This window comes from Borostomias antarcticus (genome assembly GCF_949987555.1).
Source record: "Borostomias antarcticus genome assembly, chromosome: 13".
In the NCBI taxonomy this organism is placed as follows: domain Eukaryota; kingdom Metazoa; phylum Chordata; class Actinopteri; order Stomiiformes; family Stomiidae; genus Borostomias; species Borostomias antarcticus.
Window position 1 is genome coordinate 18,969,397 of NC_140246.1, and position 20,800 is coordinate 18,990,196.

Sequence of the window (20,800 nt, forward strand, 5' to 3'; positions counted from 1 at the left end):
AGAGCCTTTCTCCTTCAAAGCATTCACTGTCAAAGCACTACCCCCTCTGTCTGATCACAGCCAAATTACTCTGTTTAAAAAAAAGAAGAAGACAGAAACTAACCCCACCACACACACACACACACACACACACACACACACACACACACACACACACAGCCCAACAAGCTGTTAAACCTTCCTAAATCATACAGATGGGCCCAAAATAGCACAGAAGCGTTCCAGAGAGCAATCACCAGTTAAAACATCCAACCACTATGAGACAGCTATCTGGACACCACATACACTCACAGTAAAGAAGGCATCAATCGAGCAGACATTAATCACATATTAGGAAAAACAGCTAAATTAGACCAACTCAAACAATCAAAAAACAAACCAAAGCACCAAGAGGATAACTGGTTTGATTCGGACTGTAAAGAAAAGAGCTGAGGAAATGATCAGATCAAAAACATAGAGACCCAAACAATGTAGATTTACACCTTCATTACTATGAAACTCTTAAACAATACAAACATATACTCAGAACCAAAAAGGCACAATATAACCGTAGAAAACTGACATTAATTGAAGAGTCCATGAACATAAACATATTCTGGGAAAACTGGAAAACACTCAGTAAATGCAAAGCCCATACAGAATGAACACATGATTCACCCTTTAGAACATTATATTAAACAAAATAAACACATGATTTACACATTATATGAAACAACACCATTAGGTGCAAATTCTGACCAAAATAATAATAAAGAAAAATTACATGAACTTGAATTAACTATAATAATAATGTTAATAATAATAATAATATATGTAATAATATGATAATGAAAACCCACTGGACTCTCCCATTACTGAGCAGGAGCTGAGGGATAGACTTCAGACTCTCAAACTTAATAAATCAAGTGGGCCTGCTGCTTTCCTAAATGAGATGTTGAAACATTGCAGTACAAAATTCCAGTTCGCTATCATCAAATAGTTTAATTTGGTTCTGTATGTAGGTTTCTTCCCTGACAATTGGAATAATGGACTCATAACCCCAATTTATAAAAAAGGTGATAAATTCGACCTCAACAGCTACTGAGGCGTTTGTGTGACCAGTCACCTGGGGGAGGTTCTTTGTAGCATCATTAATGCACCACTTAAAGACTTACTTACTAAACACAATTTCTTGAGTTTAAGTCTAATTGGATTCCTTCCAAATTGCAGAACGTATGACCATATTTACACCCTACAAACACTAATTGACATACATGTTTGTTGTGATTTAATTTGATTTAGGCCCCCTGCATTTAATCATCTCATTTATGTCTCATTATATTGTAATCATAATCATCATATGGTATAAATTGTTTTAGACAGCTAAACACTGATGTAGCATTAAGAATCTGCTCAGACTAATACCAGATGTGACCAATGGGAGATGTAGCAATAAGAATCTGCTCAGAGTAATAAGATGTAAGCAAGATGTAAGTAAGATGTGACCACTGGGAAGTATTTTTGTGTGTGGAGGTAATCCACACACTATGAGGGGTGAATGTTGGGTTATCCCTCTGTTTTCTCCCACCTGGAGCCAGTTGCACCAGTCATTACTAAGTGGTGACTAGACCTAGTCATAGCCTAAGTGTTGACTAACTCGAGATTTAGTCACTACTAAATTTAAATGGGTTGCACCACTCACGACTAGTTCCTAGAAACAACTAAATATTGACACCACCCTGGGAGGTGGTGTAAGTGATGACTAGTGCGAGGAAGTAGCATCTTCAACTCTGCTATTAGGACGGAGGTGGGCTGAAACATTGTAGCTAAATCTGTCGGTGGGAAAATATTTTTTTTTAGCAGAGTTAGTTAGTTATATCAAGATTAAGCTAACTATTGGCCCCGGTGTGCTTATTTGGGTCATATTTATTCAGTTTGAGTAATTTCACGATCGAGCTAGCTAACCACCTTTAGCTCAATGGTCTCAGTTGCTGGTTAGCGATGAGAGTGGGAGTCCCAGCCCAGCTGATAACCCTCCGTTGCGGGTTGGGGGGATGCAACGGTCGGCTAGGATCCTGCCTCTCATAGTTAACCAGCAGCTGGTCAGTGGACTGTACCAGGCAGCCTACGTTATGTCTGAATCAAATAACGTTATCAAACAAGCTTGGGAACTAGCTGGGTAGGATACTTTAAGCATAACAATCCAATGGCTAACTCCCCCAAAATAACCTCTCCACTGCACAAGCTTCTCACCAACCCCAATAATAATAAGCACTACCGAGCACAACGTTAGCCCCGCTAACTGAGATATTGAATTTGGAGTGTTGCAGCTGGTGCTAAACAAGGCAAAGGAAGAACATTTTGTGGACTACAGTTGGGATTATACAGAAAGGTGAGGATCGTGCCTGTTGGATGACCAACACAAATGCCTGGCTAGTTCAATAATGTTGTAAGTTTAACATGAATCGTATGCGAGCCGGAGCCCGTCACTTTCACTGGATGACTTGAGAAGCATGCTACATTTTCTCGCATACTAAACATGTTTTCGTGGAGTAGCATGTACTAAATAGCATGTACAGTAGTAGGCGAGTTACTATAATAGTAATATAAGAGTATGTAGTATGGACATTCGGAGACGGCCCAAGCTCCTTGGTAAGGGCTGGGTAAGGGCGATCAACTTCCTTGTTTACATTTTTACTTGCTTGCCGATTGGCTATTTGGATCCTGCCGTCACAGTCATACGATGACTATTTTTTAGTAACTAGTTAGGAGTTACTAGTTAAGACAACGCCTAAATTGCCGTGGTGCAACCGGAATTAGACACCAACTAGTATGCAACTAATTAGTAGCAACTAAGAGTTTAGTCAGGGTTTAGCCGTGACTAAATGCTTGGGTTTAGATTAGATTAGATTACGATTAGATTCGTGCCAATTTAGGGGCGTGTTTTAAAAAATAGGATGTGGTTAAGATAGGAGGGCAGGGATGTGATTAAGATAGGAGGGCGGGGACGTGGTTAAGTTAGGAGGGTGGGGATGTGGTTAAGGTAGGAGGGCGGGGATGTGGTTAAGGTAGGAGGGAGGGGATGTGGTTAAGGTAGGAGGGGGGGATGTGGTTAAGGTAGGAGGGAGGGGATGTGGTTAAGGTAGGAGGGAGGGGATGTGGTTAAGGTAGGAGGGAGGGGATGTGGTTAAGGTAGGAGGGGGGGGATGTGGTTAAGGTAGGAGGGGGGGGATGTGGTTAAGGTAGGAGGGAGGGGATGTGGTTAAGGTAGGAGGGAGGGGATGTGGTTAAGGTAGGAGGGAGGGGATGTGGTTAAGGTAGGAGGGCGGGGATGTGGTTAAGGTAGGAGGGTGAGGATGTGGTTAAGGTAGGAGGGCAGGGATGTGGTTAAGGTAGGAGGGTGAGGATGTGGTTAAGGTAGGAGGGCGGGTATGTGGTTAAGGTAGGAGGGCGGGGATGTGGTTAAGGTAGGAGGGCGGGGATGTGGTTAAGTTAGGAGGGTGGGGATGTGGTTAAGGTAGGAGGGCGGGGATGTGGTTAAGGTAGGAGGGCGGGGATGTGGTTAAGGTAGGAGGGTGGGGATGTGGTTAAGGTAGGAGGGAGGGGATGTGGTTAAGGTAGGAGGGAGGGGATGTGGTTAAGGTAGGAGGGCGGGGATGTGGTTAAGGTAGGAGGGTGAGGATGTGGTTAAGGTAGGAGGGCAGGGATGTGGTTAAGGTAGGAGGGTGAGGATGTGGTTAAGGTAGGAGGGCGGGGATGTGGTTAAGGTAGGAGGGCGGGGATGTGGTTAAGTTAGGAGGGTGGGGATGTGGTTAAGGTAGGAGGGCGGGGATGTGGTTAAGGTAGGAGGGCGGGGATGTGGTTAAGGTAGGAGGGCAGGGATGTGGTTAAGGTAGGAGGGCGGGGATGTGGTTAAGGTAGGAGGGCGGGATGTGGTTAAGGTAGGAGGAGGGGATGTGGTTAAGGTAGGAGGGTGAGGATGTGGTTAAGGTAGGAGGGCAGGGATGTGGTTAAGGTAGGAGGGCAGGGATGTGGTTAAGGTAGGAGGGAGGGGATGTGGTTAAGGTAGGAGGGAGGGGATGTGGTTAAGGTAGGAGGGAGGGGATGTGGTTAAGGTAGGAGGGCGGAGATGTGGTTAAGGTAGGAGGGAGGGGATGTGGTTAAGGTAGGAGGGTGAGGATGTGGTTAAGGTAGGAGGGTGAGGATGTGGTTAAGGTAGGAGGGCAGGGATGTGGTTAAGGTAGGAGGGCGGGATGTGGTTAAGGTAGGAGGAGGGGATGTGGTTAAGGTCGGAGGGCAGGGATGTGGTTAAGGTAGGGGGGCAGGGATGTGGTTAAGGTAGGAGGGAGGGGATGTGGTTAAGGTAGGAGGGGGGGGATGTGGTTAAGGTAGGAGGGCGGGGATGTGGTTAAGGTAGGAGGGGGGGATGTGGTTAAGGTAGGAGGGAGGGGATGTGGTTAAGGTAGGAGGGCGGGGATGTGGTTAAGGTAGGAGGGCGGGGATGTGGTTAAGGTAGGAGGGGGGGGATGTGGTTAAGGTAGGAGGGAGGGGATGTGGTTAAGGTAGGAGGGAGGGGATGTGGTTAAGGTAGGAGGGCAGGGATGTGGTTAAGGTAGGAGGGGGGGATGTGGTTAAGGTAGGAGGGCGGGGATGTGGTTAAGGTAGGAGGGGGGGATGTGGTTAAGGTAGGAGGGCGGGGATGTGGTTAAGGTAGGAGGGAGGGGATGTGGTTAAGATAGGAGGGCGAGGATGTGGTTAAGGTAGGAGGGGGGGATGTGGTTAAGGTAGGAGGGCGGGGATGTGGTTAAGGTAGGAGGGAGGGGATGTGGTTAAGATAGGAGGGCGAGGATGTGGTTAAGGTAGGAGGGCGGGGATGTGGTTAAGGTAGGAGGGCGAGGATTGCCATAGGCTATATAAGACATCGCACAGACAGCAGGACAGTGTCTCTTCAAGGGAACCACTAGATTTACTGCTATTAGTCACTGAAAAAGCAATAAAGTCAATTGCATCAGACTTCTGCGAGCCTCAAGTGCCTTTCTGTTTTGTACTTAGATTATTTTGACTACTAACCAAGAATATAGTGAAATATTTTAAACAACATGTTAACAAAAAAAACGGAAAAAATATATGCCTGTTTTATAGATTTCCAAAAGGCATTTGATTAAATTTGACACGGGGGTCTTTTTTTTATAAAGTTATTGAAAGTGGTGTAGGGGGTAAAACATACAACATAATTAAATCAACGTAGCTAGCCTCCCTTCTCTTAAATCAATGTAATGCCTTTTTTCTTGCTAATTTGTGATTGGCCAAAACGCTGAAAAATTACCGCAAGGGAGGACAGTACTCCGGCCCTGTCTGAACAGGATTCAGATATTGACATTTTGTTAGTCCAATCACATTCCAGATTCCAGATTCCACAGTGAAGGCCGATTGAGTCGGCGTTGATGTCTGTGTTTCTCTTCCCTGTGCCATTGGAAACTTTTTGTGTGTTCGTAGCTCCATAATATAATACATCCGAAAGTATTATGGAACATATTATACATCATACTGTTCGTCCTTTTGTCTTGATTCTAGCCATCTAAATATCTAAACTGACATAAATACTTTTTGAGCTAGAGCCGTCTGAACACGATAGTTCCACTGGCTGGCTATAGCCGGTAACGTTGGCTACGAGGTGCACGTTAGGCTACGGCATAGGCAGGCGCGCAGATTGGCTGGATATATATATAAACACCACAGGGCCAAGTTTTCCCCAGATTGCTTTAACCCCTGGAAGGAACTTGGAGCTACAAGACTGAACTAGAAACATAAGTATATTTTTGTTTCTCTAATAGCTAGTGCTAAGTCATCAGTGTTGTAGTGAAACTGCTTTGTTATTCAAGGTTATTGTGAGAGTTAGTTTCGGCCTGAGCTAGACTAATTGCCCTGTTGAGTGGGCTGAGGGAGTGGCCTGCTGAAGTGAGGATATATAAACACCACAGGGCCAAGTGTTCCCCAGATTGCTTTAACCCCTGGAAGGAACTTGGAGCTACAAGACTGAACTAGAAACATAAGTATATTTTTGTTTCTCTAATAGCTAGTGCTAAGTCATCAGTGTTGTAGTGAAACTGCTTTGTTATTCAAGGTTATTGTGAGAGTTAGTTTCGGCCTGAGCTAGACTAATTGCCCTGTTGAGTGGGCTGAGGGAGTGGCCTGCTGAAGTGAGGATATATAAACACCACAGGGCCAAGTGTTCCCCAGATTGCTTTAACCCCTGGAAGGAACTTGGAGCTACAAGACTGAACTAGAAACATAAGTATATTTTTGTTTCTCTAATAGCTAGTGCTAAGTCATCAGTGTTGTAGTGAAACTGCTTTGTTATTCAAGGTTATTGTGAGAGTTAGTTTCGGCCTGAGATAGACTAATTGCCCTGTTGAGTGGGCTGAGGGAGTGGCCTACTCTCCTGGCAGACGATTAGCAATCAGCAGTTACAGGCCTTAAGCATTGACGGCTTAGACGGCGACAGCGGGAAGGCGACAGCTCCCTCCGGCGCGCGACCGAAGGCTAGGGCGACCAAAGGAACTGGGCGACTTATTCAAGAGCGACTTTGTCAAGTAAGCCTGTCAGGAAGGTAGTACGTCTGCACCTACCTCCGTACCTGTTTTGTTAGCATTATGTGTTTGCATCCAATTCCTGTTGTGTTCCCTCTCCAGGGGTCACGCAGACACTGGGTCACCCCCAGACTCCGTAACCCCTCTTACCTCATCTATCTGACTGTCTCAACTCATAGAGAGCAAGTGGTGACAGGGGGACTTTGGAATTGCCAGTCGGCGGTGCCCAAAGCTGAGTTTATCTCAGGCTATGCATCCTTGCTCTCCCTCAGCTTCCTTGCTCTCACCGAGACATGGATCACACCAGAGAACACTGCCACACCCGCAGCCCTGTCAGATGTGTATTCTTTCTCCCACACTCCCAGAGCTGCGAGGCGAGGTGGTGGTACTGGCCTGCTCATTTCCCCAACATGGAAATACTCACTCGTCTCCATCCCACAGTTCTCCCCTCCCTCTTTTGAATTCCATGCTGTCTCTGTCATGTATCCAATCAAGCTCACCATTGCTGTTGTGTATCGCCCACCAGGTCCTCTTGGTGAATTCCTAGAGGAGCTCGATACACTAGTTTCGCACTTCCCAGATGATGGGTCCGCACTCATCCTTCTCGGGGACTTCAACATCCAGAGTGAGAAATTGGAACCTTTCCTCTCCTTCCTCTCCTCCTTCGATCTTCACCTCTCTTCTTCTCCTCCTACTCACAAAGCCGGCAACCAGCTGGATCTCATCTTCACTAGACACTGTTCCACCCCTAACCTCTCTGTCACTCCCCTCCATCTCTCTGACCACTATTTCATGTCCTACTCCCTCTCCATCCCCTCTTCCCCTGTAACTCCTCCTCCTACCCACATGGTTACCGCCCGTAGCCATCTCCGCTCGCTCTCCCCTACTGACCTTTCCTCTACTGTCACCTCCGCCCTCCCCGCCCCTGAATCCTTCTCTCTCCTACCCTCTGATACTGCCACTGATCTTCTCCTCTCTACTCTTTCCTCTTCTCTGGACAATCTCTGTCCCCTCACCTCCAGGCCTGCACGCCCAACTCCACCTGCCCCATGGCTGTCGGACTCAGTGCGTACTGATAGACGGAGCCTGAGAATAGCTGAGCGCAAATGGAGGAAAGGCAAGCTCCCAGAGGACCTTCTTAATTTCCAATCTCTTCTTTCCACATTCTCCTCCTCTCTGTCTGCTGCTAAAGCTGCTTTCTTCCGCTCTAAAATCCTAACCTCTGCTTCCAATCCTAAAAAAACTCTTTGAAACCTTCTCTTCACTACTCCAGCCCCCACCTCCTACTCCCAACTCCTCCCTTCTCCCTGATGATTTCGCCAACTTCTTTGACAAGAAAGTTAACGATATCAGATCCTCTTTCCCCCCTCCCCCGGTCAACGCTCCATGCACGAAACTCACCCCCCCATCCCCACCCTCTCTCCACTCCCTGCTCCCCCCCTCCTCTCCACGCCCCACCTTATCCCACTTTTCTCCCCTCTCCCCCAACGAGGCCCTCAACCTTGTAACATCTAACCGCCCCACCACGTGCTCCCTAGACCCTGTTCCCTCGACTCTCCTTCAGTCTGTTTCACCCGAACTCCTTCCCTTCCTAACCCACCTCATCAATGCATCTCTTGTTTCAGGATGTTTTCCCTCTGCTTTCAAGACTGCCAGAGTCACCCCCCTCCTAAAGAAACCATCTCTCGACCCCTCTGATGTCAAAAACTACAGACCGGTTTCCCTTCTATCCTTTCTATCCAAAACACTTGAACGTGCTATCCTTAACCAACTGTCTTCGTACCTCCACCAGAACGACCTCCTAGATCCCCACCAATCCGGGTTCAAGGCTGGCCACTCGACAGAGACCGCCCTCCTTGCAGTAACAGAGTCACTCCATGCCGCTAGAGCGAACTCTCTCTCCTCTGTCCTGATACTCCTAGACCTGTCAGCAGCATTTGATACGGTAGACCACCAGATCCTCCTCTCCACCCTCGAGGAGAAAGGCATCGATGGCTCTGCACACTCCCTGTTTGCATCCTACCTGACGGGCCGCTCCTACCAGGTGACATGGAGAGGGTCGACGTCGGAACCGCGTAGTCTGACTACGGGGGTTCCACAAGGGTCTGTCCTGGGTCCTCTCCTGTTTTCCCTCTACACTACATCTCTGGGCTCTGTCATTCGCTCGCATGGCTTCTCCTATCACTGCTATGCCGATGACACCCAACTGGTTCTGTCATTTCCCCCTTCTGATACAGAAGTGGAGACACGCATAGCTGGGTGCTTGGCTGACATTTCGGAGTGGATGATGACACATCACCTCAAGCTCAATCTGGACAAGACTGAGCTGCTGTTCCTCCCGGGGAAGGGCTGTCCGCACCGGGACCTGGCCATCACCATTGAAGACACAGTGGTGACCCCGACTCGGACTGCGAGGAATCTGGGTGTGACCCTGGATGACCAACTGTCATTTTCCTCACATGTCACATCCGTCACACGTTCCTGCAGATTCATGCTCTACAACATCAGGAGGATTCGCCCTTTCCTCACTAATGAAACGGCGCAGGTACTCATCCAGGCCCTGGTCATCTCCCGCCTGGACTACTGCAACTCCCTCCTCGCGGGGGCACCGGCGTCAGCCATTAAACCTCTGGAACTTGTCCAGAAAGCTGCTGCTCGCCTGGTGTTCAACCACCCCAAATTCTCCCACACAACTTCCCTCCTCCGTTCCCTACACTGGCTCCCTGTAGCGGCTCGCATCCAGTTTAAAACTCTGGCGCTAACCTACAGGGCAATGAAAGGAACAGCCCCCTCCTACCTCCAGGCCATGGTCAAACCCTATATCCCCTCCCGACCACTACGCTCTGCTACCTCAGGGCGACTGGTTGCCCCGTCACTCCGAGGCTCCTGCGGTCGATCGACACGGTCACGGCTCTTCTCTGTCCTGGCCCCGCAGTGGTGGAATGAGCTGCCCACTGATGTCAGGACAGCAGAGTCGCTGCCCATCTTTCGTCGCAGGCTCAAAACTCATCTCTTCAAGAAGTACTACAACAATCCTCCCACCTAAGCACTTATTATATTATATTGCACTGTACTTTAGATTGTGATTCTTGCACTTTGCCTTCAGCACTAGACTATGCTCTTAGTCACTTGTTTGTTTTAGAAAGAAGATGCACTTGTGAGTTCTGGCAAGTAGTAGTACATTGGCTCTTCCTACGTTAAATGCAATTATTGTTAGTCGCTTTGGATAAAAGCGTCTGCTAAATGACTGTAATGTAATGTAATGTAATGCTGGAGGCGCAAACTGTCGGCAACTCGTCCAAAACATTTCTAGAGACTGGGTCGCAACACCGGATCGGAGAAATCCACTGAACAGCCTGGCTCCTGGTTGCGTGAGAATTGATCGCTTTGCGGTGCTTATTCCTCATCCAGTGATGGATGGGTGTATGGAAAACTTTCAAATGAATGTTCATATTGTTGTGATAATTGTAGCTATAGCAACATAAGAGTGGCAGCTTTGACAGCAACCAAATGAGCTAATAGCTGTACCATTGTTAGCTAGCCATGAGCGAACTGTTGGATACTGCATTTGCTGTGCAACGTATTCCATTGTCCAGTTGTCAAATCTATTTGCCAACAAACTGTTTGAGAGCCAGCACACCTCAGTGTCCCCTAATCAAAAACATTTTTCATATATCACCTAACCTCTCCAGCACCTCACCAATATCAATTATTTTCTCTCTTTAGAGAAGAGTACAATCCATTACAACAACTATTGCTTACAATGCTTTATTGTTGTTTTGTAATATTTTATCATGAATATGATAAATAAATGCTGCATGTAGTTAAAGAAAGTGTTATTCAGTTTTTCATATGCAAAAATTGACTGTAAATCCACTTTAAAGCTGATATTTCAAATATCTATTTATTTATATTTCAAGGGAAAGTGCCCATGGGCGGTTCCTCCTCTCCTCCTCAGTTTTTTGAGTCACCAGCTGCCACTGATGTGTGTGTATGTGAGAGTGTGTGTATGTGTGTGTGTATGTGAGTGTGTGTGTGTATGTGAGTGTGTGTGTGTTTATGTATGTGAGTATGTGTGTGAGTGTGTGTGTGTGTGTGTGTGTGTGAGAGTGTGTGTATGTATGTATGTGTGTGAGTATGTGCGTGTATGTATGTGTGTGTGTGTGTGAGAGTGTGTGTTTGTATGTATGTGTGTGTGTATGTGAGTGTGTGTATGTATGTGTGTGAGTGTGTGTGTATGTATTGTGGGACGTCGCGGGCCGTCTGCCACGGGAGCCCGCAATACTCGGGTAGGGTTACGTCACTTCAGCACCGTGGAGAGCGTCACGCTGGGACAGGCACACCTTGCCCTCCACGTCAGAACCCTGGACAGCGGGGATCTGTGGTGGAGGGAATCTACAGGCCATTCGCCACACCTGACCCTCATCAGCTCATCAAGGACCAACCCAGCTACCAGCCAGCTGGGTCCCATCACCTAATCGCTGCAAGGAGAGGTGAAAAGGCCAGGCTGGACAGACAGAGGAGGAGAGGAACACAGTGAGTGGTTGTGTCAATGGCATGCAGATGCCGTAGTGGTTTGAAATCCTCGTTTATCAATCTTCCTAATACCCTGTTTTTGGTCACCGGCCGGACTAACCCGAGGGATCCACGGAGCCCGGCTGACCAGCCCTCGAGGAGCCGCCCCACCACCGGGGAATCTTCTGTTTGGTTTGGACCTTTTTTTTCTGTTTTGTTGGTGGAATAAATACGCGCCCCGGCGCTAAAGAGTACAGCCCTGACCGGAACCTCCCTTTGTTTCCCCCTGGCCTACCACAGTATGAGTGTGTGTGTGTGTTTGTGTGTGTGTGTGTGTGTGTGAGTGTGTGTGTGAGTGTGTGTGTGTGAGTGTGTGTTTGTGTGTGTGTGTTTGTGTGTGTGTGTATGTGAGTGCGTGTGTGAATCTACAGTACCTGGTGATCTTGAAGATGCGCAGCAGGCGGACGCAGCGCAGAACAGAGATACCGAGGGGAGACATGATCTTGGTCTCCACCAGGATGGTCTCCAGGATGCCGCCACACACCACGAAGCAGTCGAAGCGGTTGAAGAGCGAGACGAAGTAGGCCTGCAGGCCCAGGCTGTACATCTTCAGCAGCATCTCCCCCGTGAACAGAGCCAGCAGCACCTTGTTGGCGATGTCTGGGAGATGGGGGGTGGGGGGGGAGAGAGAGAGAGGCTGATGGGTTATTTCTTCTTGGCTGCGTGTGTGTGTGTGTGTGTGTGCTTATGTGTGTATCTGTGAGGTAGAGAGTGTGTGCTCGCTTGTGTGCTTGTGTGTGTGTGCGTGTGTGTGTGAGAGGTAGAGAGAGTGTGTATGATTGTGTGTCTGTTTGTATGTGTGTGTATGCGAGTGTGTGTGAGATAGAGAATGTAGTCTCAACGGCAGACCCATGAGAGTTCTTTCGCTGATACACTTCGTAAGCTGTGCTAACTACGTTACTGCATGCTGCAGATCTCTTTCTGGGTCTGGGACACTTCATGCAAAAATCTGCTGCAATTCATTGGCAGCACCAGCAACACCATCAATAACCACTTCCCCCATCAGGTCTAACCTGGGCCAGTGTCTCTCATCTGCTGATACAACCTGTCACTCTTTCAATTTTGACCCATTGTGTGTGTGTGTGTGTGTGTGTGTGTGTACGCATGTGTGTGTGTGTGTGTACGTGTGTGTGTACGCGTGTGTGTGCGTGTGTGTGCGTGCGTATGCACGTGTGTACGTGTGTGTGTACGTGTGTGTGTGTGTGTGTGTGCGTGTCTGTCCACCTTGTACGTCGGTCAGCCACTGTGGCTGTTTGTGGTGCTCTGAAGCGATGGTCAGTGTGTTCAGGAACACCAGGAAGATGACCAGCCAATAGAACACGTTGGATTTAACCCCCGCTCTGCACTTCCTCCGACACAACCGGTTCCACCGCCTAGAATACCGGCTGGAGAGAGGGAGAGAGGGAGGGAGAGAGGGAGGGAGGGAGAGAGAGAGAGAGAGAGGGAGGGAGGGAGAGAGAGAGAGGGAGAGAGAGAAGATTGGATAATATGAAAATCAATAACATGACTACTACATGTGCAATGTTTAACTGTGGACCAAAACTGAAAGATGAACTTGTTATTAATTGGCCTGGGGGCAGAGCCTGTTCCTCAACCCAGTTCATAATTGGAGCCGGTGCCGCCTACACTCATTGTCATGGTAACTAAGTTTTCAGTGTTGGCGGTCATGGCACACAGTGATATTGGGACAACACATAAAGCTCACATCACATAAGACATGGCACACACACACACACACACAGGTCCAATATCAGCCAGGGAGAGAAAGAGAGAGGACAGAGGAGTCGAGAGGCCGTTGCCAAGGAGACGATGGAAACATGTACTGACCTGAACTTGGATTTGGAGATCCTATTTCTGGAACACAAAAACAACATGGATTATACACACACACACACGCACACACACACACACAGAACAGCTACGTCACGCCTGGGTCTGCCTGAGTCTGCTCAGATGGACGTTCGGGAGCTGCCTGGCCGCTGTGGAAGGCCGGAGACCCCGGTGTGAGGTCACAGACCAGAACAGGACATGACATCATGAGTGACACGTTCTGAGAGAGAAAACGTCATGTAATGTGACAATGGTCCAGCCAGCCAGCAGCATGGGGGTAGGAGAGAGAGAGAGAGAGAGAGAGAGAGAGACTGAGAGAAAGAGACAGAAAGAGAAGAGAGAGAGAGAGACAGAAAGAGAAGAGCATGTGTGTCTACAAGCGTGTGTATTTGTGTGTGCGAGTGTGTGTGAGGCATGACTATCTGTCTCAGGGTGTGAGGTCTCTAGGTGTGTGTACTTGCGTGTGTACGCCTGTGTGTATCTATGTGTGTGTGTGGGAAAACGTGTGTGCGCCTATGTACCTACAGTAAGTGTATGAGTGTGTACTGTATGTGTGTGTGTGTGTGTGTGCGTGCGTGTGTGTGCATGTTACAGTTACAGGGTTCTTAAACACTGTAACGACAAAGAACTTATTCTATTGGCCGATTTTAGCCTTGACTGGCTAAATAAAGCCCGTCGTAAAACATTGAAGGTCCTAGCAGATAAGTATCAGTTGACTCAGGTAGTGGTAAACCCCACGATAATAACAAACACCTCTAAAACTCTACTGGACCTTATTTTAACTAATATAACTGATCGTGTTTCCAGGTGCTATAATCTTATCTCAGGGATCTCTGATCACAATCTGACCTTGGTGACCAGAAAACCTAATAAATTCAGATGCAGAGTACTGAATGGAGCCAAAGAGGCCACTCTGGCTTCTTTCATCCCAAAGAACGTCCTGCCCCAACTTGAAGCCGAACTCCAATCTATTAATTGGGATGGAGTAACAAATGGCGTATGCAGTGAGCAGACATGTAGGGAGTTCCAAACTACTCTCTCTGAGCTTCAGCTCAAATTTACTAAAACTAAAATCATTAAGCACAAAAGGAGGAAGTCCCTGCCATGGTTTAGTGAAGAACTTGGTCTTCTGTTAAAACAGAGGGATGGAGCCCTAAAAAAATCACTTAAATCTGGACTCGAAATTGAAAGGTTAGTATTTAAGAGCCTCAGAAATAAAGTCACTTACCAACTTGGAAAGGCCAAAGCTAACTTCTTCTTAGACAGCATACGGGAAGCCAAAGGTAATAGTAAGATGGTCTGGAAGTGTATAAATAGTCTATCTGGTAGGGATCTAAATAAGTCCGGCCCCCAGGAACTCAGAGAAACTGCTGACAGTGAGCGACGGCCTCCAGATGGAAACTGCTTTTAAAACCTAGTTTATTAATTCTGTTTCTGAGTTGAATAGAACCTTAATGTCATCTAAGAATGCATCCTCACTAAAGTGCTTGTAAGACCTACAGTAGCACTAATTACCTTCATTCTGGCTTTTGGAACTGTGGTTATTCTAGAAGGTTATTCTATAGGTTATTCTATAGGTTATTCTATAAGGTTATGGTCACTGAAACCAGCTGGGAGGGACATGGCTGTGGAACAGATGTCTGGCACATTGGTGTAAATGTGATCTATTCAGGAAGAAGATAGAACACCAAGCTTATTAACAACCACTCTGGTGGGACTGATACTATCTGAGTTACATTACAAGTACTGGACATAGACAACAATCTATTCTTCATGAAGCAGTTGTCTGCAAGCCAGTTAACATTGAAATCACCAAGCAGGTACATTTCTTTATTCTCATCAGTCACTCTGTCAATCATTGTGCAGATGTCATTAAGATACTCCATATTAGTATTAGGAGGCCTATAGCAGCAACCAACAACGATTGTCTTAGTATAGGGTAAATGCACTTGTATCCACAGAGCTTCAACATTATCAGTCATTAAATCAGATCACAGTTTTACTGGAAGGTGATCTTGAATGTGAATTGCAATGCCTCCACCAAAACTGTTTCTGAATGAAAAACCCATTTATAGACATAAGTGAATCATCAAATGAACCATCTAAATGTGTTTCAGTTACAGCCATGATATGAATAGTATTGTTTTTTAACAGTCTATCAAGTTCTTGTGATTTGTTCCTTAAACTACAGATATTCAAATGTGCAAGAATTAAACCCTTGGGTAAATTCATAGTGAGAAGGTTACTTGTCTGTAGTTCAGTTTCAGTTGTAGTTGACATAAGTACTCGTAGTAATAGTAATAATAGTATACCCCAAGGTATGAGTGTGGGGATATAGTCTGTTCTAGGATGAACTCTACCCAGGGGTTGAAGTGTCCCAGGAGTCTTTAACCCCGGTAGTTAGTCTGTCCTAGGACAGTCTGACTGTGGGGGGTAAAGTGTCCTAGGATAAACTATACCCCAGGGGTAAAGTGTCCTAGGATATTTTAACCCCTGGCCTGAGTGTTGCTGGGTGTTAACCTGTCCTGGGGGGGGGGGGGGGGGGGGGGTTAATCTGTCCTAGGACAATTTAACCTCAGAGGGTTAGTCTGTCCTGGGGGGGGGGGGTAATCTGTCCTAGGAGAGGGGGTTAATCTGTCCTAGGGGAGGGGGGGGGGATAATCTGTCCTAGGAGAGGGGGTTAATCTGGACACCGGACACCAAATCCCGAGCTCTGATACATTTGTAAACCCCGGAAGTAAATTTGAAGACGTAGGAGGTAGAAAGGAGGCAGAGAGAGATAGAGAGAGTGAAGTAGAGAGAGGTAGAGAGAGATAGATAGGTAGAGAGAGATAGAGAGGAGGTAGAGAGAGGTAGAGAGAGGTAGGGAGAGATAGAGAGGAGGTAGAGAGAGGTGGAGAGGAGGTAGAGAGAGGTAGAGAGATAGAGAGGAGGTAGAGAGAGGTGGAGAGGAGGTAGAGAGAGGTGGAGAGGAGGTAGAGAGATAGAGGTAGAGAGAGGTAAAGAGAGATAGAGAGGTAGAGAGGAGGTAGAGCGAGGTAGAGAGATAGAGAGGTAGAGAGGAGGTAGAGAGAGGTAGAGAGAGATAGAGAGGTAGAGAGGAGGTAGAGAGATAGAGAGGTAGATGATGTTGTATATGTCCGTATCCTCTTCCTACCCCCACCCTACCCCTGACCCCTGCCTCTACCTGGACCCAGGCACACTCACACACACACTGACAGACACCAGTCCTGGGCCCAGATCCCCTTCCCCTCACCCTAACCCGGATCCGTATCCTTTTCCTACCCCGATCCTACCCCTGACCCTGCCTCTATCTGGGCCCAGGCACATTTATGCACACACAGACATACACCAATGTTTGCCATGTCTCTCCTATGATGTTATTAGCCTCTCTTACTCTGAAAATGTAATTAAATGTTATTTATTGCTCTATAAATGTTCTTAGCCGGTAGACAAACATACTCCAGGAGCTTGCTCGATCGCCTCGTTGAGAGGGGTCAGGGAAGAATTTTTACAGCTCACTTATCTGGCCCCCGGGTGATTACTGTTTTTGCTTCCCTCTGGAATATGTAGGGGTGGGATGTCTGCCCACCTCCCTTGTTCTCTGTAAAGCGCATTGTGTTGCCTCTGGGTATGAAATGCGCTATATAAATAAAGCTTTGATTGATTGATTGATTGATGTAGAGAGCGATAGAGAGGTAGAGAGGAGGTAGAGAGAGGTAGAGAGGAGGTAGAGAGAGGTGGAGAGGAGGTAGAGATGTAGAGAGAGGTAGAGAGATAGAGAGGTAGAGAGAGGTAGAGAGATAGAGAGGTAGAGAGGAGGTAGAGAGATAGAGAGGTAGAGAGGAGGTAGAGAGAGGTGGAGAGGAGGTAGAGATGTAGAGAGAGGTAGAGAGATAGAGAGGTAGAGAGAGGTAGAGAGATAGAGAGGTAGAGAGGAGGTAGAGAGAGGTGGAGAGGAGGTAGAGATGTAGAGAGAGGTAGAGAGATAGAGAGGTAGAGAGAGGTAGAGAGATAGAGAGGTAGAGAGGAGGTAGAGAGAGGTGGAGAGGAGGTAGAGAGATAGAGAGGTAGAGGTAGAGAGAGATAGAGAGGTAGAGGTAGAGAGAGATAGAGAGGTAGAGAGAGGTAGAGTGAGGTAGAGAGAGGTAGAGTGAAGTAGAGAGAGGTAGAGAGGGGGGAGGTAGAGGGAGGTAGAGAGGAGGGAGGTAGAGGGGGAGGTAGAGAGAGGTAGAGGTGGAGGTAGAGGGAGGTAGAGAAGGGAGAGGTAGAGGGGGAGGTAGAAGGGGAGGGATGGGAGGTCGAGGGGGAGGTAGAGAGAGGTAGAGGGGGAGGTAGAGGGAGGTAGAGAGGGGAGAGGTAGAGGGGGAGGTAGAGGGAGGTAGAGAGGGGAGAGGTAGAGGGGGAGGTAGAGAGGGGAGGGAGGGGAGGTAGAGGGGGAGGTAGAGGGAGGTAGAGAGGGGAGAGGTCGAGGGGGAGGTAGAAGGGGAGGGAGGGGAGGTAGAGGGGGAGGTAGAGAGAGGTAGAGGGGGAGGTAGAGGGAGGTAGAGAGGGGAGAGGTAGAGGGGGAGGTAGAGGGAGGTAGAGAGGGGAGAGGTAGAGGGGGAGGTAGAGAGGGGAGGGAGGGGAGGTAGAGGGGGAGGTAGAGGGAGGTAGAGAGGGGAGAGGTCGAGGGGGAGGTAGAAGGGGAGGGAGGGGAGGTAGAGGGGGAGGTAGAGGGAGGTAGAGAGGGGAGAGGTCGAGGGGGAGGTAGAAGGGGAGGGAGGGGAGGTAGAGAGGGGAGAGGTCGAGGGGGAGGTAGAAGGGGAGGGAGGGGAGGTAGAGAGGAGGTAGAGGAGCTACTCACGCTAGCCTGGTACAGCACGTCTCTCCCTCCACATCTCCAGTAGGAGCGTTGTCTGTGTTCACAGACTCATTCTCACTGGCCGGCATGCTCACTGTGCACAGAGACGAGGGAGAGAGAGAGAGAGAGAGAGAGAGAGAGATACAGAGAGACAGAGAGTGAGTGAGAGAGAGAGAGTGAGTGAGAGAGAGAGAGAGAGATACAGAGAGACAGAGAGAGTGAGATACAGAGAGAGTGAGAGAGAGAGAGTGAGAGGGGGGAGAGAGAGAGGGGGGGGAAACAGAGGTAAAAAAACAGGGATGAATTATGGAGGCAGGGTTCTAGCTGATTATTACTATGAGCCTTCTCTTCTCTAGCTGACAAATGTTGAATGTTGGCTCAAATCCCAATCATTTAGGTCATTATATCCGACCCCTTGGACAGAGACAGACGGACAGACAGACAGACAGACAGACAGACAGACAGACAGACAGACAGACAGACAGACAGACAGACAGACAGACAGACAGACAGACAAGACTGTCATCGTTCTTTACTGCAGGTTTGAACCCCAGACTCCAGAAGTAACTAACAGGGAGATACAGACGAGGAGAACATAGATTAAAGATGAATTATGACAGATTTGTCAAAGAATTGAATATCACCAAGGCAACCTATACTGCTGTCACACTTCCTCTTCCGGGTATTGAGATACCGCCTTAACCTCTGTGAGTATCACTGGTCTGTGAGACTGTCAATCAAACTGATCATCCTATCACCTGGTTTCTCCCTATTCACTCAGACCTGATGTGATTGGTGGAGAGGGTATGAAGGGTGTTCCTGGGGGGAGGGGGGGGGGGGGGGGTGGAGGGAGAAAGGAGGAAGGGGGTGACTGAGAGAAGGACAAATGAAAAGATGGGAATGAGAAATGTGGAGAGGAAGATATGAAGGGATGATGGAGGGGATGGAGATAGGATGGGTGGAGGGAGGGAGAGACGTCTAGGTGAGGGACACATTGCTTGCTTCTGCCACTCTTCATCATAGACAGAGGGATGAGGAGAGGATGAGGAAAGAATGAGAAAGAGGGATGAAGAGGGGATGAGACAAAGGGATGAGGAGAGGTTGAGACAGAGAGCTGAGGAGATGAGATAGGGGGATGAGGAGGGGATGAGTGGATTCTTCTTCTTCTTCGTCGTATAGGTGTAGTTGTCCTCTCCTCCCAGGCTCGGGGCCGAGGGGCTATCCTTTTACCACCCCGAGCCTGGGTGAGGGGTCACCCGGGTTATATGTCCAGACACACCTCCAGGAGCCACGTCACTGTTTCATCATCCACAACCATCAGGCCACGCATTCCGTTGGGTGTCCGGTATATCCGATATATGGTCTGCGGTTTGTTCCTTAGCGCCACACTCGCACGCCGCACAGGATGTCAAGCCCCATCTGTGCATCGATGAGCGGAAGCGTCCGACGCCGGTCCGGAGGCGGTTAAGTCTCACCCACGCTGGTCTGGGTAAGTCCATCCGGGAGGGGAAGGACCGGCGGCCGGGAAGAAATCACGGAGTCTGGAGGTGTTCTCCTCCCACTCCGCACGCAGTCTGTCCATCCTGCCTCGCTGATGTTAAGATCATTGCTGCAGGAGATCCCGTGCGGCACAAGAGGGTGTCTGGACTTGAGACGCTGGGGAGGCTCTGTTGCAGTGAGCCTGTCGTGGAGCAGGTGGTTAGGCTCCACGGCCCGGCAGGCGAGACGTGCTGTGGTTCCTGTGCGGCGGAGGCCAGCGGGCTGGATGCCTGTGAGGATGGGAAGGTTGTCCACAGGAGTGGGACGCAGGCATCCTGTCACGATGCGCAAGGCTTTGTTGATAGGCGGGTGGATGAGGCGGGTGTGAGTGCTGGTGGAGTAGACCAGAGCTAGGGCTGCCGTATGCAGGGTTTTTGCCACGGTGCCCCAGCCTGATCGGACCAGTAGCCTCATCAACGCCACACAAGCTGTTAACTTCTTGCGCAGTGACTCGAGGTGCCGGCGGAATGTGAGCGACCTGTCCGGAGTCATGCCGAGGTAGGTTGGTTCGGCGCTGCATGGCAGGAGTGTTCCATCGATGTGCACTCAGAGCTCACGTTTGGCTTCCTTGTTGTTAAGGTGGAAGGCCGCTGTTCTTAAGGTGTCGCAACCTGCTACAGAGGGATGAGGAGACAGAGGGATGTGGAGAGGATGAGGAGAGGACGAGACAGGGGATGAGGAGAGGATGAGGAGAGGACGAGACAGGGGGATGAGGAGAGGATGAGGAGAGGACGAGACAGGGGGATGAGGAGAGGATGAGGAGAGGACGAGACAGGGGGATGAGGAGAGGATGAGGAGAGGACGAGACAGGGGGATGAGGAGAGGATGAGCCCCCGCCCCATAGCAAGGGAAGATGGAGATGAAGATGGAGGGATGAATGAAGAAGAGAGCAAGAAAGAGAACCAGGCTGGTTGCTATCAGGTATGACGTTTGTAAACAGGGTCATTCCCTCAAAATGTTCCAACAGAACCAGACAGGAAGTTAAGTTAAGGGGCGGCTGTAGCTCAGTTGGTAGAGCGGGTCGTTCAACGATCGAAGGGTCAGTGGTTCGAATCCCAGCTCCGACTGTCCACATGTCAAAGTGTCCTTGAGCGAGACACCTAACCCCAAATTGCTCCCAATGAGCAGGTTAGCACCTTGCATGGCAGCTACCGCCATTGGTGTGTGAATGTGTGTGTGAATGGGTGATAGAGAGGCCATTGTAAAGCGCTTTGAGTGCCGCTAAGGTGGAAAATAATAATTAAATGAATAGAACTTAACAGAGCCGAGAGGCCAGCAGAAGAGGCAGCTTCAGATCGGGACCCAATTCAAAACCCCATCAGACAAAGTCATCAGCGCCCAGACCACAGCCAATAAGGACCCTGGATGATCAGATCTCCGGCCAATGACATGCAGCATTGGAGTAGGGTCAGGCTCCTCCAGTCATGCTGTGTTCTGCTCCCCC

The 20,800-nt window shown here is 48.8% G+C and overlaps 1 protein-coding gene across 1 annotated transcript in view; it reads right to left on the bottom strand.

Annotated features, from left to right (window-relative positions):
• Positions 1-20,800, bottom strand: part of LOC311317037 (voltage-dependent L-type calcium channel subunit alpha-1C-like) — a gene marked incomplete at both ends in the record, with an annotated part of 479,213 nt that overhangs the window by 13,272 nt on the left and 445,141 nt on the right. Inside the window, 4 exons of the mRNA XM_084448035.1 lie at positions 11,519-11,744; positions 12,369-12,529; positions 12,972-12,998; positions 17,821-17,911. Of these exons, the coding sequence (XP_084304161.1) occupies positions 11,519-11,744; positions 12,369-12,529; positions 12,972-12,998; positions 17,821-17,911 (505 nt within the window). The remainder of the gene's footprint in view (positions 1-11,518; positions 11,745-12,368; positions 12,530-12,971; positions 12,999-17,820; positions 17,912-20,800) is intronic.